The following is a 25,272-nucleotide window of genomic DNA, read 5'->3' as shown; positions in this document are numbered from 1 at the left end:
TCAGTTTTCACGTTAAACCCTTCTGTTTATTAAAACAGAGATAAACCATATTTGTAAGCGATTACACAGTATCAACATTTGCCCTGCCAAAGGAATTGGAACACCAGCCTTGAAACAAAACGACTGGAGCCGGGGCCTTTACCACTTCTTGTATCCGACTCAGAGATCTTACTTACTAAATGTCTTCACAGATTTTAATTAGCAAAATGTTTCAGGAAAGTAGCAACAAAAATGTTCTCCATTTATAGCCATTGAGGAATAAAAGCTTGTCATTACTTTTGAAGAGGGGATGATTATACAATGGACTCAGGGATATATTAATATATTAGATATTTAGTAGATATTTAGTAAATAAGTTAATATACACTACATGTTCTAACCCTAGTGGTTCTGTAAAAGACTGCACTAGCTAAATATACTTTACTGATTAATGTCTTTATATGTATATTTTAATCTTTGTTTAGGGTGATTTAGGGCCAGTGGGTCCACCTGGACCACAGGGAGAAAAGGGAACTGAGGGAGACAAGGGTCAAAAGGTAAAATCAGTGTATATTTATTCCAATCATTAAATCTGACTTCTTTTTTTTCTAGATGTCTGCCATCCCTATAGTTTGTGTTCATTGTATTAGTGAAAAAACAATTAGAAATGTATAAAAAAATTGTATTTGTTTTTAGGCATAGACCATAAATAAAAATGTTATAGATCTACCTATTAGTTATTTGGAGTTAGTAGAGCACTGTAACAAGCGAATTAAATGTTATGCATTATATTGTTTATACAACAATATGCATTATGTTGTTTTAATGACGTTGCAGGGGTTTCCCTGTTGTATAGAAGTAACATGGGACCCCCCCCCCCAGTTGGAGCCTGTAAATTATTATTGTTATTTTATAATAGTGTGTACATGTACTGTAGACAGATAGATAGACAGACAGACAGATAGATAGATTTTGATCTATAGTGTGTATTGTGCTGCACACTTAACTGTGTTCGAAATTATTTTACCGCGAATGAGAAAAGCCATCATGAAAACCGTTGCACAAACCTGGGCCTCCCAGGATACCGTTCTCTACAGTATGTTTTCTGCACGCGGTTTAAGCAGATACAGTGTAAAGTGATGATGTAGTGCTTTAGGACTGCTTAAGGTAAGAAAATGAATTTGTGCATGAACATGTGAAAAAATATTGATAGCCAAATATAATGCGAAACCTTTAGGAGGCCAGGAGTTTATGTTAGCTGTGTGGTGAAAAATCTAAGTAGTTATCGTGTTCACCCAGTGAGGACCCCAATAACAGAAAGCATGTTGATATTTGCTAGATACCTGTAAAGAGTATTTGTTTAACTAATTGTGATGTGTTTTGAAGGGTAGTCCAGGCTTTGGGATTCCTGGTCAGCCAGGACCAAAAGGAGATAATGGGGAAAGGGTAAGTGCTTTACTAATATGATTTAATGCTACAGAAAAGATCAGTTGAGATGAAGTCTGTTTATGGGGGGTTGTGGTGGGAGAAAAGAATACTTAGCTGGGCCAGGGAACATTTATTCCTGGTTTCACACACCCAGTTTGCAGCAGAGTGCCCACAACACAATATTGGGTCAGTGGCTGTGCCAGCTGCTGAGCCCTTGAAGGTTTTCCATTCATTTGTGAGCCAAACTCACCCACTCACCGTTTCTGAAAAAATAAAACCCCAAGGAGGTTAAATGGATTTGTTCAGTGATATTGCATTAATAATATGAATAATCCATAAACAAGTTGAATATGTAGGCATTTTCTTTTTTTCAGGTATGTTAACATTTTCAATGTTTTTATTTATTTATTTATTTTTCTTGTTAGGGTAATGTTGGTTTATCTGGGAAGCCTGGACCGAAGGTAAGGCTTGTACCCCTGTGTGTATATACAGTGGTGCCCGAAAACACCCTCATATTTTTAATGCAAAATACTCAAAGTCACATTGTTATTTATTAAAACTTGTAAATGTGTGGTCATAAATAAGACATTTCTGTCCCTGTTGTTTTTGAAGGGTTACTTCCATTTTTTGACATTTGTTTTTTACTTAATAATTTTAAATTTGGTAAATAAAAATCAACAGTTTACCAGGTTACTAAGTCCTTAGTGGTAATAGAGCCATTTGGATTGAACATGGTCAAAGTCATAGTCAAAAGTTAGAATGATCAGTTAATTAGTATATTCACACTGAAATAATAATCCATTCTGTCTGTGGAAATACTATACTGTTGAAGAGGGTAGGTGTGTTTGCTTTTTATTTTCTTGGAACGGAAGGTGGAATATAACCTTTAATGAATTCAGTATTTGTTTTAATACCTTCATAGTATTTCTATGGAGCTCTATATGAAGGATTAATAATTCCATAACATCTTTCAGTTTGTGTGCTGCTTTTGTTTTGTCAGGGGCAAGATGGTTTAACAGGGGGCAAGGGTGATTCAGGACCACCGGGAGATCCAGGAGTGCCAGGACTAAGAGGTAAAGATGTAAGTAAATCTTAACAAACCGTTGCAACCCACTTCAATACACATATATGGAATTGAAACATATATAGTTTTAATATATTATCATATAAAAAAAAAAAGCTTTACAATTAAGTCTTTCATGCAATATCAGTTCTGGAGAAGGTTGAAAACACATCTAACACCTGTGGTGCATACTGCAAACCCAATAATCTGATATGTAATTTTCTGGTTTAACTGAGCCTGTTAAACATAACTTGAACCAGAGATGCAAAGAACTTGGGCCAGTTCATTCAAATGTATGTTTTTTTTTTTTTTAGTTAATGTGTAACTAAAATGTATTACTTCTTACAGGGTGAGGCTGGAGGTAAAGGGGAACCTGGACCCAGAGTAAGTGATATGGTGTACAGAAATAGTGTATCTCTCAAATTATTCAAAGAGACCTTGAAATAGTCATTTTTGAAATTGAAATGCATCCTTTTTAAAATTATTTTAATAATATATTTTCTCTTTCTTAAGGGTGAAACAGGCCCTTCAGGAGAGCCAGGGGCTATCCTTGGTCCCAGGGTAAACAGGTCTCTGTGTTGTGTGTGTGTGTCTGTGTGGTGTGTATATATATATGATTAATATATTTAGATAATGTATTTATATATATATATATATATATATATATAATATATATTTGTGTCTCTGTGTGTGTGTGTGGGTCTGTGTGTGTGTGTCATATATATATATATATATATATATATATAATGTATTTATTTAGGCTCCTAAAAAAAAGATTTTGCTCAAAAGAGCCAACTTTCTGGGGAAAGTGTGTTTGAAAACAAACAGCGGAGGTACTTATAGCTTTTATAGAAATGAATAGTAGATCATTACATCACTAACTGTGTAGTAAATTACATCACAAGCACATTAATATAGTTAAACAGAAATAAGTGAGTGTAGTTACCATGGCATCAGAAGCCTATAAATACCTCTTTGTTTTCAAGCACAGCTTTCCCTTGCCAAAAAAGTATGTTAAACATACTTCAATGTTGGGAAGTTTGCTCTTTTGAGCAAAAACGTGTACTGTTGAGGATTTTTAACACCACAACATATCACCATAATATTCTAAACATAACACACACCCTATGTATAATACACATCACATAGCTGTTGGTTATATATGTTGTATAATGCTCACCTCTTGTTTTATGTGCATCTTTGTATTACATACACCCTTTGTATTCTGTACAATCAAAACCTTTAAAAAAAACACACAGATTCACTAGAAGTTTGTAAAATGGTGGTCTAGGTATTACCAAAAGTAAAGGTAATGATGTCCTGTTAATGTAGCTGATACAGCCAGGAAGAAGCAGAATCTTATTATTTTTGGAACATAATGTAGACACTACCAGCATATTTTATGTGTCATTTGGATTGTCTTCAGGGCCCACTGGGTCTACCAGGACGGCCAGGAGACCCAGGGGAAAAAGGAGACACTGGAGATTCAGGAGAAAGGGTAGGCACAAGCTGATATCTTGAAGGTGTAATACTTGCCTGGCCAGGAGCTTGCTTTTTTTCACAGGCTTAGTTAATAGTAACTAGACCGCACAATAAAATGAACAACGAAGCCATAACAACAATAACAAAAAAACCCAGCTATGATGTGTTAATTGTCTCGCGGGATGCTAAGATTAACATAATATAACTTTTTGTTCAGAATTGTTTTTTTTCTGAATGATTAACGATTAATATTGGACTTTTTTTGTGTGTGTTGCAGGGTTCAGCAGGGCCTAAAGGGGAAAAAGGAGATATGGTTTGTTTCTATGTATTTGTTATCTGTTATATGTGAACATAACGTTATAGTCTGAGCTTTGATATTATAGCATTTTTATAAAAACATTTCTGGTTGAATTACTGTCTTAGAAGCCCTTTTCAATACATTTCTTACTGGGGATATGCAGTGGGTGACAAAGGTCTTCGGTGTTAAAGACAAGGCACTTTCAGAGCCACAAATAATACACACTTTTGTTTTTGTAGGGAAATCCTGGACCTCCTGGGCCTTCAGTTGTGAGTTTCTTACATTGAGTATTAAAGGTTGTATCCTCTCATAATGGCTTGCTGTTGTATTATAGCTTTCACACTGCTGTTTCTACAATCAGAAACAATCTTTCAGGGATCACTGCATTTTGAAGCGTATTTAACAGAACTGTGTTTAACTGTGATAATTACTCTCTTGAGACGAATTTAGTATCACTTACAGTACTACAAAGGTCACTTACTGTGGCACTGTTAGCAACCCAACATTTTTAAAATAAAAAAAATATATGTTTGTATTTTCACTTAAAAGTACACCTGCAAAGAAAGCATTGTTCAAATTCTAATACATTTCAATAAATACTCTCTGTTATTTGTTCTAGTTTACTTTATCTGAGAACAGCATTGCTACAAGAAAAGAAAAGGTAAAACCTCTTTTTATTTTTTATTTGAGGAAGAATGGAATAAACTAGTATCACTCTATATAAGCAGCGTATAGATTTAAGTCCAGCAGTACTAGATTATTTTGTATCACTCTCTACTGCATTGACACTGATCACTTTGCTGATCTGTCTTTACCTCTTTATTTGCAATGCTATTTGCAGCTGATTTCCTGCGTCTGTGTTCTAGGGAAATCGTGGAGACCCTGGGAAACCAGGACCAAGAGGTGAAACTGGTCCCCCAGGGCCACAGGTGAGTGTGTTTCCATATTGTGGTATTTTTTATGAAGGTTGTACATGTTTTAGTAGAAAAGAGCTACCACTACAAAACAAGTGACAATGTATGATGGCAGGTTGTGTGTTTTTAACCCATTAAGAGGATCTGACTGAGGAAAAAAAAAAAAAAAACAAGTGTGAAAACAATCATACCAAAGATGGTATTTCTATGTTAAAAATATGGTAGGGGTAGAAAAATAAGGCAGAAGTGAATCAGCTGCAAGTGTGCATTTGTGCTCAGACTATCCTGGGAAAATGCATCTATTTTTCCAACTGACAGTGGCGCTGTGAGCTGCAGGAAATAAAATCCTGTGACAGTAGCAGAAGTTAATGCAATCATAACCCTCCATACTGTAGGTATTATAATGAGTTCATGTAATGATACAAAAATGCAAACATCCCTTTCTAGGGGCCAGAAGGGCACCCAGGACCCCCCGGAAATGGACCGGTATGTTTACTTTTAAAACTCTGATTAATGTTATTCTTGTTTTTATAAATATCTTTCCCTCAGATTTCTGATATTCTGGTGTGTGTTTACTTGTGGCTCTTTGGTTACAATATCGAAGAGAAATGCAATAGCAAACAGTGTGATTCTGCATTCATGTATTTATCTTAATGGTATTTTCTTTATTCATAACACTGCACAAATACTGTAGGTATACATAATTCACTTAAAGCAATCTTTAAACACAAATGAACCTTTCCATTATGGTATGATGCCCTTATTCAACTAGAATCTAGACATGCAAATTAGACAGCAGCTATCTAACCTAATTGAGCTATCTAACCAAGATGCTCGGGTACATTGTGAAAAGTGTTGAATTTAAATCAAGGGAAGTAATGTTAAAACTGTACAATGCACTAGTAAGACCTCATCTTGAATATTATGTGCAGTTCTGGTCACCTCGCTATAAAAAAGATATTGCTGCTCTAGAAAGAGTGCAAAGAAGAGCGACCAGAATTATTCCGGGCTTAAAAGGCATGTCATATGCAGACAGGCTAAAAGAATTGAATCTGTTCAGTCTTGAACAAAGAAGACTACGTGGCGACCTAATTCAAGCATTCAAAATTCTAAAAGGTATTGACAGTGTCGACCCAAGGGACTTTTTCAGCCTGAAAAAAGAAACAAGGACCAGGGGTCACAAATGGAGATTAGACAAAGGGGCATTCAGAACAGAAAATAGGAGGCACTTTTTTACACAGAGAATTGTGAGGGTCTGGAATCAACTCCCCAGTAATGTTGTTGAAGCTGACACCCTGAGATCCTTCAAGAAGTTGCTTGATGAGATTCTGGGATCAATAAGCTACTAACAACCAAACGAGCAAGGTGGGCCGAATGTTTTTATGTTCTAATTATATAAGAATTGTTCTATGTCAATAGAGAACACTGTCCAATCTATTAAGATTGGAAAACAATTAAGCGAAGTTTAAGCACAAGGATTCTAGAGATCTATACTCGTATAAAGAGCTGAAGATTGAACCAGGAAGGTTTTTAAAACCCCATCTCATTTAATAAGCATGAGCATGGGGTAATATTGACAGTATATATTTTTGTCGCTCTACAGCAGTCTGCTTGAGTTTGTCACTCTGTTGCTTGTCACATGTTTTCATTCTTACTAAAGCAGCATACAGTATAGCAGCAATCAATACTGCATCAGAGAAACCTGACACACCAAAGGCTGATCACACTGTGTAGGAAAGAGTTGAGTACGAAATGAGTAGGGGAGTAAAGGGCCCTAGTCATAAAATTACTGCCATAATAAAACAAATTTTGTTTAAAACTGACGTAAGTCGTCCATATTGCTATTCATAAAATTGTCTGAGAATACCACCGACTGTCGCAGAGCACTTTGTGAATGGGTATACAGTCGTTCAAGAACTTAAATCTGCAGCATTATTAATGTTCCCTGGGCGGTGTCTAGCTGTTGCAAAAAGTACTGCCGAAGCCCGAGTCTGCAGCTGCCAGTCATGGGCAATTTGCAAAACCTGATTCCAATGCCCCTGTCTCGTCTGTCGAAAATTCAGGACATGTCATAATTTAGAAAAAAAAAAGTATTTTTTAAATAAATACTTTGTATTTTTGTTTTGTTTGGCAACGCTGGTAAACTAATTTCCATACGCACACATAAGATTTCCATTCTTAACTGCAGGGCCAAAAAAACTAAAAACTAAACAAAAAGCACTGTAGGAGGATGTTTGAATAATACTGCAATACTACTACTAATAATAATTTTTAAAACTTGAAATGTTAATCCTACAAATTCTCAAATATTATTATTATTATTATTATTATTATATTATTATTATTATTATTATTATTATTATTATTAAGAATAATAATAAGAATAAACCCTGCTTAAAGCAGGAGAGAGAGAGTTTATGTTTATGAACCAGTGAGAGTTTTACGTCGTATTGCACACTGTACACAAAATGGACCGTTTTGTGGTGCGCAAAAAAACAAACAAACACTGCGAGAAATAAAAAGAACAGGACCGGTGTCAGCCGCGGATCACGGCAAAGAAATAATAATAATAAAATAACTATCTATTCTCAGTCTCTCACTTGCTCTCCACTTCACAGCGCTGTTTCAAAATGACTATGCCAGAGAATATGTTCTTGTGTGAGTGTAGATTTATATTAAACATGTTCCTTCATATAAAGCTAATCACAGGTATGTTAAACTGTATAACAGAGCAAGTATAGTAATAAAATAGGTCTTTAAAAAAATAGTCTGCCAAGGCTGGCGTTAGTTTAGACTTGACTGTAGAAAGCGTTCAATAACTCCTAGTTATCGACAGCATTGGGCTGTCATTCACTCTTATGAATAGCAGGTTGACGTGCAGGACCTGTGAAAACTTTATGCTAATGAGGTAATCGTTAACGTCTCTCTCAATTCGTTAAAAATATGCCTTCATAGACGAAAATTGTTGGGGGTTAACGACGCATCTGAATTATCTCTTATGAATAGCAACTGATATCTCCCAGTGTTCATGCAAACTGAACGACCTGTATATGTTGTTTCATAGGGTGGCTCAGGGTTACCAGGAAAAGATGGTTTACCAGGACAGCCAGGTCCAAAGGTAAGCAAAGAACCTTGTAAGTGCCCAGTAGTTAATCATGTCATGGGTAGTGTCAAGAAACTAATATACTCGTCTGAAAGTAATAAATCAACTCCGATTTTGAATGGTCAAAAAGACTGTTTTATTACAGTGTGCATGAGAAGAAATCCTAACTTTCTTTCAATTATCCAGGGTGAACCAGGTAGGAAAGGCGAGGCTGGTGGACCTGTAAGTATTATACTTAACAAGCCTATTTACATGCACACATTATAGAGACTTTTCAGAGTCTTTTGTTAATGTTTGTCTTTCTTTTTGAGTATTTTAGTCAATAGGAGCACAGCATTTTCAATCTTTTAGAGAACTAAACATTACAAAAAGAATACTATATTAGTGATTTGCTGGCTCAGAACAACTAAGTAGGACTACTACTGATTTTTTTTCATTCCCTTTTCCATACTTTAATGTCATGAACAAACCCTTCAAATCAGCTGCCATAAGTAAAGTAGCTTATCCCTTGCAAATTTTTTTCCCATACAATTGCTTTATGATACTGGTGCTGTATTAAAGTTTACATTATTTTGTTGAGTAGAAAGGGGAACCGGGACGTGTGGGTGTTGCAGGGATTCCTGGACTACCTGGCATTCCAGTAAGTATTACGTCGTGATTCATTCTGCAGTCTATTAATAGAAGTTTAAAGAAAAAGGTTTCCATATCAGAAACAAAAAAATCATCTTTGTTATTTGCATATTATAGGGGAAGCCTGGAGTTGATGGAAAACGTGGAGCACCTGGAAAAGATGTAAGTGATCATTTACTAATTGGTTGCTGTACATTCGTAACGTTGATAGTTCTTTAATGGCATCTACTGAGTTATACTCTAATGAATATCTCCCAGTAAGTTGCAAAGTGCAGAGAGCTGTGTAGGCGTGCCTTGGATGCAGCCAGAGAAGCACCTGACTTTGTAACATGTATGTTAAGGAATAAGACAGTGGGACTAGGCTATGGTGGGCTGAAGCATTTAAACACTACAATGAATATGCTTTATATGTTGCAATATGACTGCTGTCTGGCATCTCAATTCAGACAGTAGTAAATGTAAATGTTTTCATGATTTCTTACCTGTTCAATATCCCTTTAAATAAACCACATGTAAACCACACATGCATGCACACATACAATCTCACAGTTGATTTTCAATCATATCCAGTGGTATTGAAACTTGATAAGGGTATTCGCGTCCAGATAATGGTAATCCAGCTACTTATACTTGAGTTTTGGCTTTTGGGGGGTAGTGGAGGCTTCAGAACTGTCCAGATTGTATTAAACAATATTCATAATTCTGAATTTTGCTTTTAGGGAGAAGCTGGTGTTCCTGGAGAAGATGGAACAAAGGTTCTTTTATATTTTCTTTCTACAGCTATTACATTCTCCTGTGGAATGGTGAAAATTCCCAGGGGTCAAGAGTGTAATTGGGTACAGCATAATAACATGAAAAACAAGTAGATGTGTATGCTAATACATGGGTTAATTGTCTGAGGTCATTGGGCAGCGTTTAATAAAGACAGTATGGCTCATCCTCAAGCATGCCTCTGAAGTAAAATGCCGGTTTCCAAGTTGTAACACATTATCAAAGTACATTTATATGCCCCTTATTTAGAGAACACTATACTATATGTAAAGAAAGATTGCATTTTTTTTACAAGAGTAAAGAACCATTATTGTAAGTTTTATGAATATCAAAGAAATTCCATAATTTTACCATGATAGCCTTCTTGCATCAAAACAAGTCTTTTCTTAAATATCCAATTGGGTTTATATTAACCAATTCTATATATTTTGAAACAAAATGATGTATGAATTAGACAAATAATGAGTAATTAAGATTCAGGGTATGTGAAAAAGTAAGTGAACCCCTGGTTTCATCAGCTCAATTAAGGAGATAATTAGAATCAGGTGTTTAAATAATTAGGTAGATCTTCAGGGGTGAGTTTGGGAGGCCCCACTATATAAAGAGCAGAAACGTTGTGAGTCTGGTCTTCACCATGCAGTTGTATGCAAACAGGTCATGCCACGATCAAAAGAAAACTCAGAAAACCTCAGAAAAACAGTTATTGATGCTCATCACTCTAGAAAGGGTTACAAAACCATTTCTAAGGATTTGGGGCTCCACCAATCCACTGTCAGACTGTTGGAGAAAGTTCAATACCACCTGCCCAGGAACTGGCATCCTACCAAAATCTCTCCAAGAACAAACCAGAAAATCATTAATGTCACAAAGAACCCCAGAGTAACATCCAAGGATCTGCAGGCCACTCTCACCTTGGCTAATGTGAGTGTCCATGACTCAACTATCAGAAAAAAACTGGACAAGAATGGTGTTCATGGAAGGATAGCCAAGAAGAATGTCAAGCCATCCGCCCATGAGCTGAAGCTGAACGGAAAGTGAGTCATGCAGCAAGATAATGATCCTAAACATACAAGCAGATCTACAAAAGAATGGCTGCAGAAGAAGAAATTCCGAGTTTTAGAATGGCCTAGTAAAAGTCTGCCCCTAAACTTCATCGAAATGTTGTGGCAGGACCTGAAGCGAGCTGTCCATTCGAGGAAGCCCTCAAATGTCACCTAGTTAAAGCAGTTCCGAAAGGAGGAATGGGCCAAAATTCCTCAAAACCGATGAAATGCTTAGTTGAAGTCATTGCTGCTCAAGGGGGTGTGTGGAAGGGTGGTGAGTAATTCACTGACACGGGAGACAGGACAGGTGTACTTGAAACACCACACAGGTGCCCAGTTTTATTCTGAGGTAGTGATTTCTTTTTACCCGCAGAGGGCACTGTTGTCTGTGGCCTGTCTATCAACGATGATAGACAGCACCACGGGAAAACTGAGGCTGGTAAACAAATTGAATGCGGGCGCACTCGCAGATGCTCAAAATAATAACGAAAACAGAAGGCGAAAGGAAAAAGGAAAATAAAACAGCAATAAAACTACAAATAAAAGGTGCTGAACTTGGCAGCGTTATTCCGGTCGTTGCTACCCGCATGACCCGGACCACCAACCTACACTAGCGGCTCCCTCAGCCTGCTATAAACAATATTTTGGGGGTCTGCCCAAGGGTTCCCCGCTGTCACTATCTTTCTTTTGTTTTTTCAATTTCTTTCTTCGGTTTCTTTTCTCCCGGCTGGTTCTCGGTCCTGGACTTGCGCTTCCGCACACCCAGCGCGTCTAAAAGGGCAGACCTGAGGAAACAGTAAAGCGTTCTCTTATACAGCTAACAATCTCCCCAAGACCTGCCTCCCAGCCATTCAGAGAGAGGGAAAGTCCACACACCCCCTTTCCCACTTCCCTATGTCACTGCCATGACTCACAGAACGACTGCTGCCCTCTTCCTGCAGCACTATGAACATGCCAGCAGAGTCAGCACAGCTCTCCCCCTGCTACAGGGTGCCACCAGTTACTGAATCTAAAGGTTTCACACATGGATATTGAAAGTTGAATCATGTGTGGATAAATAAATGTTAAAACATTTAATCAGGTTGTCTTTATCTATTATTAGGACATTTTAGGTTTGAAATATGTGAAAATCCTAAAGGGTTCACAAACTTTTTCTCGGCACTGTATGTTTTGTTGTTTACAAGTTGAGGAACTAGTGACACATTGTAGGCGCTGCAGACAAAGGCTTGTTTCAGGCTATAGTTAGCACTGTGGAGGACAAAATGTATTCATATATATGAAGGTTTTACAGGAAGTATATTAAGCAAAACTAATTTGGTAAAAGGCTTTAGTCGTGTGTGCAAATATATTATTTCAATCAGCAATAAATGCAAAACAGAATTTTATCAGGAACACTCCCAGGCTACTTTGGCATTACATTTATTTTGAAATCTTAAATTATATTTTATTTTTGTACATTCTGCCCATGTTGTAATACTGGAAGAAATGTAAGGGTATTTATTCTGTTTAACAGGGTGCAAAGGGTGAACCAGGGGATCTAGGAAGAGATGTAAGTATCGTTAATCTAATTTATATTTTATTGTCACAATTTTGCAAAGCACTTGTCTAATATCCTCTGTGGATGACAGTGTCAGGCTGTCTGGCTATGATACCGGAGTTGTCCAATCACTTACCAGGCAGTACCACACCAGACCAGATTTACCTTTCAGATTAAATTAATGACAGAGGCATAAATAAGGAGTTCCCAAACTTTCCTAGCTCAAGGCCCTCCAGTATTCCAAGCAGATTGTGTACTTCGGGTTATCAAGATCATCTTTCTTTGTTTATTTGCAAATCCACACTGAATATACACTGAATATTGTAGAAATTTGGATTTTGATACCTTTAGGTTATTCAGGTAGATGAACTGCTACATTCATTATGTTCAGTGCCGTTTCCTGTTTGGGGTAAGCTGGGGAACATTGTCAGGGTCATTTCAGAGAGAACATTTTTGTATGTGCTGTAACCACCCTGAAACCATCTTGTGCACCTCGGGGGTCCCCGGCTCCCAGTTAGGGAACCACCGTCTTTATCAACCACCAATAATCAATGCCTTTTGGTGACTAGGTTTGACTGTAAATAAATCTTTGATCTTTTTCTCATATTTTTTTTCATTCCCAAGGGAAAAAATGGAGCCAAAGGCGAGCAGGGCCCACCAGGTTTACCAGGATCCCCTGTTCTCGTGAACTTCCCCACGGCACTTACGCCTGAGGAGGTAAGTGGATTCCTCTATGTATATGTGGGCCCTGTTGACACATAAATCAGTGACTCAGTCATAACTGTCCATGTCCTAAACTTAGACCCCTAGAATACAATAAGACATTACCTATGAATGGAATAAAAAGTAAGTACAAAAAAGTAATGCAAGTGCAGAAATATACAGAACAGGTAGACTACATTACTGCAAATTGTTTCCGGCAAAGAACTCTGTTATACGCATCTGGGCGGCAAACTTTCAACGTTTTCCAAAAATTCCCAATTCGGCTCTATATCCGGATGCTGCCCCAAAGCACGCCACAGTGTTACAAGCGCAGCACGCATGCTTACATCATCAGTGTCTGTTTCAGGCAGATTGTCCTGGTTGCCAAGGTGACACAGCTGAGAATTCTTTCTCTGACATCCCCTCTGGTGTTGTCAGCGTTTCAGTTGTATTTTCGTCAGCACTCCTCCTCAACTACAGAAAACCCAGCTTTTTTGAAGCAATGCTGCATGACTGACAAGAGTTCTAAGCATGCATTAGCAAGCACACAGCATTTACACTGAATTGTTATGCTGATGTGCACTGCTTTTCTCTTTCCAGCCATGCTTACTGTAACTATAAACCCGTAGCTGCGTACAGGAATTAAATAGCCAAAGTACAGTAGTGGGATAGTCGCACAGTAACTAAGTGAAAACAGCTGATTGATTGATCTGTCAAGTTTTACTACAATAAAGTGCTGCTTTTGTATTGAAATCAAAAGCAGCACTTTATTGTAATACATAACGAGATCCAAACAGTTGAGTTTGCCCAAAATATACGGCATGCTTATACACGGTATAAATGATGCCTTTGTTATTGAAATCAATGTTAGTGGCAAACGGCTAACAGTATTTGTCCGATATAAACGGCTGCCCGAAATAACCCTGTACGGTGTAAGTGGTGGATACTGTATCAGGAACTACACTGTGTTTTAACTACTTCATTCGTTAATGCTAAAAAGAAACAATTTCACAGATGATTAATCATGATTAATGTGTGTTATAACACAAAGATAATTCTTGAAGATTTCAAATATTGTCCGCCAGAATTAGTTTCATAAGTATCCTTCCTCTCTTTCACTTATATTTTACAGGCCCCCCCTGGAATGAAGGTAAGCTCTGTGACTTCTGATTACACAAATAGGTAATGATAATTGCTCACTGCAAAATATGTGACCTTTTGTTTCTTCATGCAGGGGGAAAAGGGTGACAGGGGTGCCAAAGGAGGAAAAGTAAGTGATTCAAGCAAACTTGCTGTACAGTGTTTTAATAGAATTATTTAATTGCTTCATCATTGATTTGTTTATTTTTTAAAAGTTTTGCAGAATTTATATATATATATATTTCTCTTAGGGTGATCCTGGTCCTCCTGGAAAAGCAATCGAGATGAAGGTAAAGTTGCAACTTCCTTTGACTAAACTTATTCTTTGTATCTGTATGTATTGTAAAACATCTTTGCAACCTTCAATTTAAAACAACTTGGCGTAGTTGGCAGGATAACATAATTGTAACAGGCCTAACCAGAGCAGAATCTCCAACAAGCTCCCATACAGTACTGTGTTGTAACCAAATAACGGTTCAAAGGGATATTGGGTGCTATTCACTGAATAAAACTGGTAAGTCTTTGAGAAAACCATGTTGATATTGTCATCTTTTTCATGTTTTTTTTTCTATTTCTCACTTAGGAAATAGAAAAACTTTTTGACTTGTACGGCATTAAGGTAGGTTTATTTTCCTTCTCTCTGTCCTTCTGTGTCGGTCATTACTTGTTTTGTTCTCCTGTTTGAACAGCATACTTATTAAAAGGTGTTCTGTTGCCACAGTTGTCCCTCCTGAGGGGACTAATTAACAAGCTGCTGCAGGAGGGTATGGAGGAGGTACTCCAGCAGCTCACTAACTCCAAGAAAGGAATAAAAAGTGAAAAGAAAGAGCAAGGTTACAAGCATGTTCATGAATATACGGTAAGTGCCTATAGTTTTGTCCCACAAATGTGGCTTAGAAAATGCACTGTAGGTTTTTGAGGTCACATTAGACTTCATCCATAAGCATAAAAATGCATAAATAAATAAATCGATAAAATGCTGTAATGGGCTTTTCCAGTAAAGATAAAAACTGATATTAAAATGTGCCTATATTTTTTTTTTACTACAAGCATTTGTAAAGAAATCAACTACAATAAACCCAGTATTAAATGCTAACTTAAGATATATGAACCGACCTCTACTTAGCAATGTGACTTGACCAGTAGAGCAGCACACTGCAGAGCCTGGCACACTGAGACTGGGAAAATACATTTTCAAGATAGTTTTGGGCGAAGGGTTAAAACATGAATTATTGTTGTCTATGATATATAGCTGCAAAGACTTTGTGTGATCTCAGTGCATGGATACGATCATTCATTCATCTGATCATGGATAGGTGCTACAACATAATTTTTCACATTATAGCTAGATTTTTATTTGTGAACATATCTTTTAAATGTGTGTAGCACTTATTCAAAGTAGATATTTCCGAGCCCATTCATATGTAGTTCTACAGAACTATGTCAGAAAATTCATGCTGTTGTCAATTATTATCTTGGTTTCACATGAGACATGAAATCGTAGATAATTTACTTTTATTTCAGTGCCTAATAGTTTTTCTTATTATCTGATGGTCTGATACTGTAAGCAAACACATACTAAAATTGATTTATCTTTAAGTCTGATTGAATTGTTACAAATGGTAGAAACTGAATTGTATTGAACATTAAACTATATAGGATGCTTGTTACATGTGCAGGATTCTTTGAAATACGATGTTTCAAGTGAACCCCTGACAGAAATGGAAGTGATTGAAGAAGACTTGGATACTGACATAGAGGAATTCATCCCTGCTCCCACCTCACTAATAACAACAGTAAGGACAAAGAATTAGTTGGGGAACAGCGATCAACAAATGAAAAAGTAAAAATGATGAAACCCCTGTGTGTCCCTAGCAGGTTGATTTTTAGGGTCTGTTGTTTTTGTTTCTCAGATGACTGACAATATATAATATATATATATATATATATATATATATATATATATATATATATATATATATATATATATATATATATATATAGTAGGTTTGAGAACGTCTTTCGTTCGGACGCAAGCCTGCGCATGCCTATCGAAAGAGTTTCTCAAGTAAGATTCCCCCCTCCGTCGTGTACACTAAAGAGTGGGTACTAATGCATTATATACATTTAGACCCAGAGAGCTTGGCTTTCTGTATAGTAGAATATAAATAGATTTTGAGAATTTATTTTAGCATCTCTCTTTTCTATTCACAGCAAGCCCATGGTTTTGACAGAAAGCACATCACACCTATTGTGAACAATGTAGTTGGAATTGATTCCATTGCTGACAAAGTAAGAGAAGAGAATCTCACTTCTGAGAATGCGTCGTGGAGCCCTGTAGGAGGTGAGGCTGAGAGGCTGGATACTGAAACCGACAAGGAAGGACCCTATAGTGTGAGCAGTCACTCACCAGGACTATCAGAGGCAGAATCTGATTCAGAAAAGGTAAAGTGAAATGTGTTGGCAACAGATTTATTTTATTTTTTTGAACAGGGTGTCATTTTGGAGAAATTGCTATCCTAGCTTTTGCCCAGTCTTTAAATACAGATTTCTCTATGAAACAAGTCAACGGTAGCTGACACTTAGATTCCACTACGATTTCTTACACTGGTTACTGGGTTCTGGGTTGGCTGACAATAAACTGGCTCTTGCTGTTCTGTTTGAAACGTAAAGGATGTTATTAATTTGATGTACTCCTCTGTGAATCTGTTATACAAATATGATCAATGTTTAAATACAGTATGTCGATGGAAAAGTAAAAGCTGTTCTTATCCCCTTGTCTTTGCCAGCTGAAATCTCAAATATTTCTTGAACAAACCAAAGAAACAGTTACAAGCCAGAAATCAGATTCTTTAAAGAAGGGATCTGGTGAGAAGAAGAAAGGAAAAGAGGGAGGGAAGGTAACACTTTCTGATCATACTAATGCAGTGATCAAATTAAGTTATTGTATTGATCCCAAGAGCTAAAGTTGTACCAGTATTACAGAGATGCACAAAAGTAAATATGTGTCAGTTGTATAGAGTATACAGTATAGACTTATACATAGACAGACATGGCTTTTAGAAAATGACACACATATTGTATTTTAATTGAAGCTATCATTGCAAGGACTTGTGTGAAAGAAATGCATCTTCCATTTTAATATGGTTCCTGCTATACAGTAATACTGTTTAAAAAAGAGTGATCCAAATACCACCATCCTTCAAAAAACTAAATAGGACTCTCTGGAATGTTACCCTGTTAAATATTGAAAAAGGTCTAAAAGTTTTTTATGCATTACAATTTAAAGACTGAGCAAAGATAAACAGATGCTGCAATATTAAATGCATTATAAACCATAAAAGTTATAAAAAAACATAACTGAATTTAAAAAAAAAAAAACATAACAATGAGACTTTGATCGGTTTCATTTTTTAATCAATGTTGTTTTTCCACATTGTGTTTTTGTTTTATAATTCTTAAACAGGGCAAAGGAAACTCACGGAGAAATAAAAGGGAAAAATCACATATGGTAAACTCATAACTTACAATGGAATGCAGTTTTACCCAATTACTGTCATTAAGAAATGGTGGCACAAGCTAGTCAGAAAGTGGCAAAGTTAGAGTGAGCAGCACTTTCAGTAAGAATTAATAGAAAATAAATTGAAAGAAATCATGACAAACTAATATCCTCTCTGTGGTTTTTAATGTTATAATGCAGAGAACAATAAACTGTTTTCTAAACCTACCATAATGAAAACACTGTATGCACTTTCATACATTGTATAGGTAATCAGGTTTTGGTTCATGTTAATTATTTGCCCCCTTTTAAAACATGACAGTATTAAATGATCTGACCTTTATGAGATGCCACCATAATCAGCCTTCTCCTAATTAACAGTGCATGGTTTGCTTGCAATTAAAAGCATCCCAGTGACAGCAACTAAACACTATATAATCCATAGTGTCAGTCAACTCTGGGCTTGATCGCGTTTAAATATTCTGTTAAATCTTTGATAAATGAGAAATGAATAAAGCATGTATTCTTAAGTTTGTACATTAAAGTATTTTCACTTTATGAATGAAATTCACAATTTTAAAAGTTTTAGGTAACTCAACTTAATAAACACAATCATTCAGCATAATGGCACTTATTTAAGTGCTTTACTACATTTAGAACATAAATGCTTAAGTCTGTAAATGCTGTGGCGATTGTGTTTTTATAAGTGAGCTATTGTGGATGTTAATGGGTACATAAGGATCTTTTTTATTTTATTGTGTTACATGTTCCCATGTGTTGCTACTTAAGGTGTGTGTGTATTGTAAGTCCATCTCGGTTACATATGTGAGCAGGAGGATGAGGGGAAATGTAGTTCTGAGAGGACCATGCAGGTACATGTGAAGCCATCTTGAGGCAGGGAATGCAATTTAAAAGTTTTAAAAAGTGGTCAAAATGTAAAAAAATAAAATAAAAGGTATTATGTACCCTTTAAGATACAAGAAGTTCATTTTATTTCATATATAGTATAAAGCAAAATATATTTTTTCAACAATGCAATCTATCAAAAAAGACATACACATATCTATCTATCTATCTATCTATCTATCTATCTACTATCTCTCTCTCTCTCTCTCTCTCTCTCTCTCTCTCTCTCTCTCTCTCTCTCTATATATATATATATATATATATATATATATATATATATATATATATATAGCATATCGTATATATATCTCATCCGATCGTAAATTGAGTATATATATATATATATATATATATATATATATATATATATATATATATGTGTGTGTATGTGTATGTATAATATATATATATATCTATATATAATAATATAATATATATATTCTATATATATATATATATATATATATAATATATATATGTGTGTGTGTGTGTGTGTGTGTATATGTGTGTATATATATATATATATATATATACTATATATTCAGAACCATATATCAGAAAAATACATAAAATGACATAATGTTTATTAACAAAAAAAAAAAAACATTGTCAAAGGATAATAAACCAAGACAGGACAGGTCCATGGAGTGATATATGACAGACATTGTACATAACCTGTAATTAGAAGACAAATTGAATTACATACACAAAGAATAGTCTACATTTTACTCCAGGAATGACTTTTTTTCTTTTCTTGTTTTAAGGAGGAAAGTTTATCTGAATATAATGAGGAGCTTTTAGAATCTGGGGTAAGTTATGTATGTGTGCGCAGCTGCTCAACAAACATCTCCATAAAAACTCAACACATTAAACAATGACTAAAATACTGTGTTCCAATTAAATCCTTATGGGTGTGGTGAATGCTGTTTTTATGTTTCAAATGGAGTGAGATGGTACGTCTCATAGTTTAGCTGTACTAAGAGTTCCAAAAGTGTTAATTGGTAGAATGTGTACTTTAGAGAAGAGAAGATTATGGAATAATTAAAATAGTCTTTGTGCGATCTGTTACTGTGTAAACAGACACAGTGTATATATAGAGAGATAATAATGACTTGATTACTCATACATTGACAATGAGCAACAAAGGGCAATTAATGAACAAGAGCAAATGCATGAGGCCAGTAAACTTCCCTTTTGAGATGATGAAAGGGGTTAATGAGGAGAGGTGAAGTGTGAGCTTTATACAACCTCTGTGCACTCAAGCTACTGTACAAAAAAATAATGATCAAAAATCACCAGATTACAGCTGTAAGAGGAGAACAACATCCATTTGCATATCATTTTAAAATAAATTACTGTACTGTTTTTTGTTTCTCTAGGAGAACTTCAAAATGGAGGAACTTCTAGAATCACATGAAGATAAGGTCTGAGTATAGTTACTTTTTACAAAGGACTAGAGTATATTTAAATCAGGGTTAGGGATGTGCAGAAGTTGACCTCTTGAAATGTTGTATTGTCTAGTAGACCTTCCCTTTTTCAAAAAAAAACACAGAACACCTATATTTAATTTAAACCATCATGGAACATTAGAATCTATAGAAGCCCATGTGTCTTTCTCTAAATGTAAATCTAGTTGCTGAAAGATAGTGAAAAAAGTTTCTCTACTAAACACCAGTGGTGTTCCTAATAATCCTGCAGGATTAACAGTGGGATGTAGATATAGAGTAATAAATCCTCAGAATCCTCCATTGTCAATATCTTCGAGTTTTGAAAAAAATCAAAACAGCAATCAAGAGGGATTCATTAAGATAGTCTAGCATTGTCAGATGTTTAAAACACATTGGTTTGCTAAGACCTTCAAAAACTACAGTAAGTACCTTATTGTGCAAATTTAATTTTACATGCTTTAGTCCGGATGTAATTTAGGTGAATGCCCTGCTATAGTTGCGTTATTAAAAAGTAGTGTAGCACAGCTGTTATTATATCTGTACTATGTATAATAATAACTCAAGCCCAAGGAGTTCATTCATGTTCTGGATCATTGTGTTTTTGAAAGTTATGAACCCCAGTATAAATTGTGTTTTTGAAAGTTATGAACCCCAGTATAAATTAAAGACAGAGCGTATACAATCCATGGTAATTGGTGCATCTTTTTATCAGGGTAGATAACACACTGTCAATAGTAAACGGGAAACAGCAACTTTCTTTGGAGCGACCTGCACATTTCTGTGATTTGTTGTTTTTGTAGTTAGGTAGGCTCTGTATGAAATTACTGTTACCTTCTATAACTAACGTGTTGTGTTTGTTTAGATGCATTGCGCTTTGAGCATGGTAGATGGTTATTTTGACCAGCAAAGACATTTTGATGGAATTGTTTGAGACAGGCTGCTAACAGTTGCATGGATTGCTTGATGAACTGCTGTTTTGTTTGCTGATTATTTATTGTTTTTGACCTTTAGGGCCCATGCATATACACTCCCCAGTTAAATTGGGATAAACTGGGCTTTACATTTCCTGTATCATCTAACAAAGGACTGTAGATAGATCTACATTTGCATGCCTGCTTTGTAAATGTATGTGAAAGAATCTGCATATGCTCTTAGTTTATGCATGGCCTAAGTACATTGATTCATTTTACAATTAGCTGGTGGCCTTTTTGGTTGTACCTGTTATGTTATGAAGGTGTAACCTGTGTCACTAGCAGTCCTTTTAAAGCAGCATTTAAACCTGTTTGATAGTTATAAAAACACTATCATACCCACTGGAATATATACCCCTAGTGGCAGGGACATACTATAGTGAATACGTTGATATGTACTAAGTAACTTCTTATCCAATTGTGATAATAAATTAGATAGGACATTTTAGGGTTTTACGAGAGTATTGGAATCTGTGGATATAGCGAGAACCGTGTCCATCTGTCACACTTGCGTGTACAGTACATTTGGTGGATGTAGGTCATGGTGATTTACAGCCATGAAAGGATGTATGTTGCTACATACCTAAGGGAAGCTACTGGCAAGCAAGCCATTATCAAGAGTGTTAGTGCCTTATTAACATGTTTGTAAGTAACGATGATTAATGCTGTTTTATTATTGAATTATGGTACTCCAAGGTGTTGTCATATGCTGAAGTATTTAATATATTTCATACGATCATTGTTAAAACAGTATAGCCTAGTGTGTACATGCATTGACATGCTGTAGCATAAATAGTACAGGCACCATTAACAAAGAATCGTGTGCAAAGGAAATTTTTATTTAGTTATCTTTTTATTTAACATAGAGTATCCACTCACTGATATAGACTTCATCCACATGAGTCTTTAGCATCATATTTGCTTTGTTCATTTCTGCCCTGAACAAGGCTCAGAGTAACACACTAAGCACTATTACTAGCTTTGTTATGAATGCTTTTACTAATCTTATACATTCCTCACCAGTGCAATTGGATAGAGACCTGTATTTTTCACGACTTGTTTTTTTAAATCTGCAATTCAGTCTTAAACCTTCAAATGTTCGTGTAGCCACTCCAGCTAAACTGATCAAAAGAATAATTCGTAATCAACCCATACAATTCTGGCTAATTAGAAAACACCCCCAGATTCCGAGGGACAATTCTTGCTGTTCTAAAAATTGCTGCGTTTTTAAAGAAACAGCTTACCTCGAGACTTGCTGTTTTAGAACAAATAGATGCACCAACAAACTGAAAAAGCATTTCTTTGAGAGATTGCAGTCAGCAATATGCACCTGGTGTGCTGCACACTGATGGGTGCAACTTATTTGTAAAGCTGTAACATTAGAATTCATCAAATATATAATAAAGTTGCAGAATTAATACATACATACCGAGCACTGGCATTAGAGTTGCACAGCACAGATGGCAGAATAAACAGAGTGTGTTAAAACTTTCCACAAAAATGTTATAAAAATCGACGAGTTGCTGCAGCCCTGATTGCTGCAGAATAAAACCACATTTTATTTAAACCAGCTCACAAGTTTCTGAAGGCAGTAAGGATTTTAGACCCACAGATTGTTTGTAGTTTGGATAAAGAACCCCTCCCGTTAGATTATATTCCAGGGTTTGATGCTCACTGTAAATCAGAAATGGAGGGATATCAGCTATATGCAAAAGAAAACGGGAATGGAATTTCTTTGACAGATTTTTGGAGAAATGCAGGAGAAAGATTAAAATATATTTGCCAGCAGTTACCAATTCTGTAGATGCTGAAAGAGGTGAATCTTCATATGGACACATTTTCACCAAGCAACGTCAATCCACGAAAGAAGTCCAGGTTATTCAACTGACGATGCTTAAGTTTAATAGCTACATAAAATGCACAAGAACTCAGAATAGTACTGTAGCCCAATTATGTAATTTGGCTAATGGCTTTTGTGATCTGATTTACTTGTACAGTATTTTGGGTAAAGTGCATTACATTGATTATAATGTACTTTAATATTGGTGTTTGCACTGCTGATATATATATTATATATATAATTATATATATAGACATCTATAGTTATATTCTATATTATATATATATTATATATATATATATGAGGCTCTGCTAGACGATGTGACACGCTCACTGATTAATCATTTCTTTGAAAAGGTGACTAAATCTATTTTCTTCTTTAACTTACACAGGAGCACTCTTAAACCTCACACTGAAAAAAATCAAGCTAAAAACTTCCAAAGAACTGCGAAAATAAGCTGTGAAGTTGTTAAAGTTGAAGAGATGGAGGCTGCCTTAAAGCACTTATCCAGTATTAAACTAAAGGGATTAATTGATTCCACACAATACACTGACACACTTTGCCTGGTTAATTGCATCAAAGAATGCAGAAAGCTGTTTTTTCTTTGCTATTAAAAGGCCATCAGCCTCCACTTAAATACAGAAAACATGTAGATGCTTTGACATACTGTACCTAAACACCCCTTGTCTATAATGGGGTTTTACATAAACATTCAAACAAATAAAGCTGAATTATTACTGTCATGTGTATCTACTAATTGTACGTGTATATAAGTCGAATACGATTTATACACAAGAAGGTAGAAAAGTGCTAACAGCTTTGACAGTTTGTAAAGATTATCAGAAGCTTGGCTTTAGAAGCTGAAAGATGTTTTGAAGTTAAACACAATGTTAAAAATGTCCTAAATTGTATATCTGTATTAATTAATATGTAAACACCTTTGTAGAATCTTTTTTTTTTTTTTTTTTGTAAAAAATATAATAAACCTGAATTATAAATGCACTTAATCTAAAGAGTTTGATATTTCAATATTTCAAGTAAATCCATTAATAGTGGTTCTGTGCTACTCTTTAACAGGGCATGACAGCAATTTATAATGGATTCTATTTGTATGAAGATTTTCCTTATTTATTAATACTTATGAAAAAAGTTGATTTTAAACTTTTTAAATAAATTATAAAGTCTTTATAAACAGCCAATTTAAATGATGTATTACCATTTTTATGACCTCTTTTCACTGGTGAAATATGCAACTGTGTTTTGTATTTAAACTTCACTTGCATGTGAACAAAATACAGTCCCACTTCTAAAGAACTGAGTCCGAGTATTTATTCTACAATGCTTAACCATAAAAGTTAATTTGGCATTAAATAAAAAGGACAAACATAATTAAAGTAAAACGTAAGTAAATTGAATGATTCAATGATAAATTTACAGCTGTTGGATTCAGATAACTCTGAATGATGAAAAATATAAAAGGTATTTCACACACGTACAGTATTTTAAAGATACTGACAACCCTCCAGAACTTTATCACATTCATTCTCACTGCTTACTGTTGTTGGCACATTTCTTCTGAAGGTAGTTCTATTACAACATGCTTCTGTGTAATAGAATCAACTATTAATTTACACACACTTAAAATAAATGTGTTAAATACATGGCACACATCATGAGTGAGGGTGCTATGAAAGTCCCAGTATTTGCCTTATTGCAGTTTAGTATAGTTATTAGAAAAAACATTAGGTGACAGATGTAACCCCAGTTCTCTGAAAGAGAAGATGACCAACATCCATACATTCAGGGATATCCCTGCCACAGGTCAGGTATTCACTGAGCATTTTATATCAGAGCTGCCGATAGGCCCATCCAGGGAGTGATGTCTTAGGTCCCGCCTACCGAAGGAATAAGTAGTCGCTCTGCGGAGCCAACTTCCTCTTTTGCATCAAACCCGCGAATGCGAGTGATGCGACCTTGCAAGGTTTCTTGGTCGTCCTCTCTTTCAGGGAACCAGGGTTACAGTAAGTAACCTAGCGTTCCCTTTCAATACAAAGACGACCAACAACCATACTTTTGGGAAAGTATGTCCAAGCCGTTGCAATGGAGTGTGAGCGGACATCAGATGAGGAACGTCTCGCTGTGGTATGAGCGTGCGAACTCAAGGACCCTTGTGCCTAATGAAGGCAGAGAGGGATCTACCACATTAAGGACCTCACAAGAGCTGCACAGGAGAGTGAGAAGAAAAGTCAGGGAGAGAGTATTTCAGACCAGGCAGGCGTTACTAGGGCTGTGTGAGGAGGAGGTAATAACTAGATACAGATTGAGCAAGATCATACTAGCCTTATATGTAGGGCACCGGAAAATTCATGATATCACAAGTGCCACAGAAATCGTGTATTTGCCTACCGTGAAAAATATACATTTTATTTTCCTTTCAGTATTCTACATTACTCTTCACCTCCCCTGCTAACTTCAGCATTGTTACAGTAGCTGTACAGTCTGGCGTCAAAGCTGTGCA

The 25,272-nt window shown here is 35.8% G+C and overlaps 1 protein-coding gene across 1 annotated transcript in view; it reads left to right on the top strand.

Moving 5' to 3' along the window:
* The window catches only part of col7a1l (collagen type VII alpha 1-like), a 116,628-nt gene that overhangs the window by 47,986 nt on the left and 43,370 nt on the right, over positions 1-25,272 (top strand). The window contains exons 46-75 of the mRNA XM_041256244.1: positions 465-536; positions 1,366-1,425; positions 1,833-1,868; positions 2,408-2,488; positions 2,819-2,854; positions 2,984-3,031; positions 3,897-3,968; positions 4,230-4,265; positions 4,490-4,519; positions 4,870-4,911; positions 5,117-5,179; positions 5,612-5,650; positions 8,229-8,282; positions 8,454-8,489; positions 8,851-8,907; positions 9,015-9,059; positions 9,617-9,652; positions 12,225-12,260; positions 12,873-12,965; positions 14,083-14,100; positions 14,185-14,220; positions 14,342-14,380; positions 14,674-14,709; positions 14,812-14,949; positions 15,770-15,886; positions 16,305-16,535; positions 16,880-16,990; positions 17,557-17,601; positions 19,260-19,304; positions 19,875-19,919. Coding sequence (XP_041112178.1) covers positions 465-536; positions 1,366-1,425; positions 1,833-1,868; positions 2,408-2,488; positions 2,819-2,854; positions 2,984-3,031; positions 3,897-3,968; positions 4,230-4,265; positions 4,490-4,519; positions 4,870-4,911; positions 5,117-5,179; positions 5,612-5,650; positions 8,229-8,282; positions 8,454-8,489; positions 8,851-8,907; positions 9,015-9,059; positions 9,617-9,652; positions 12,225-12,260; positions 12,873-12,965; positions 14,083-14,100; positions 14,185-14,220; positions 14,342-14,380; positions 14,674-14,709; positions 14,812-14,949; positions 15,770-15,886; positions 16,305-16,535; positions 16,880-16,990; positions 17,557-17,601; positions 19,260-19,304; positions 19,875-19,919 — 1,833 coding nt within the window. The remainder of the gene's footprint in view (positions 1-464; positions 537-1,365; positions 1,426-1,832; positions 1,869-2,407; positions 2,489-2,818; positions 2,855-2,983; positions 3,032-3,896; positions 3,969-4,229; positions 4,266-4,489; positions 4,520-4,869; positions 4,912-5,116; positions 5,180-5,611; positions 5,651-8,228; positions 8,283-8,453; positions 8,490-8,850; positions 8,908-9,014; positions 9,060-9,616; positions 9,653-12,224; positions 12,261-12,872; positions 12,966-14,082; positions 14,101-14,184; positions 14,221-14,341; positions 14,381-14,673; positions 14,710-14,811; positions 14,950-15,769; positions 15,887-16,304; positions 16,536-16,879; positions 16,991-17,556; positions 17,602-19,259; positions 19,305-19,874; positions 19,920-25,272) is intronic.

The sequence above is a fragment of the Polyodon spathula genome, chromosome 7, assembly GCF_017654505.1.
Source record: "Polyodon spathula isolate WHYD16114869_AA chromosome 7, ASM1765450v1, whole genome shotgun sequence".
In the NCBI taxonomy this organism is placed as follows: Eukaryota; Metazoa; Chordata; class Actinopteri; order Acipenseriformes; family Polyodontidae; genus Polyodon; species Polyodon spathula.
Note: the sequence above shows the minus strand (reverse complement) of the source record. Positions and strands in the feature narration are given on the sequence as shown.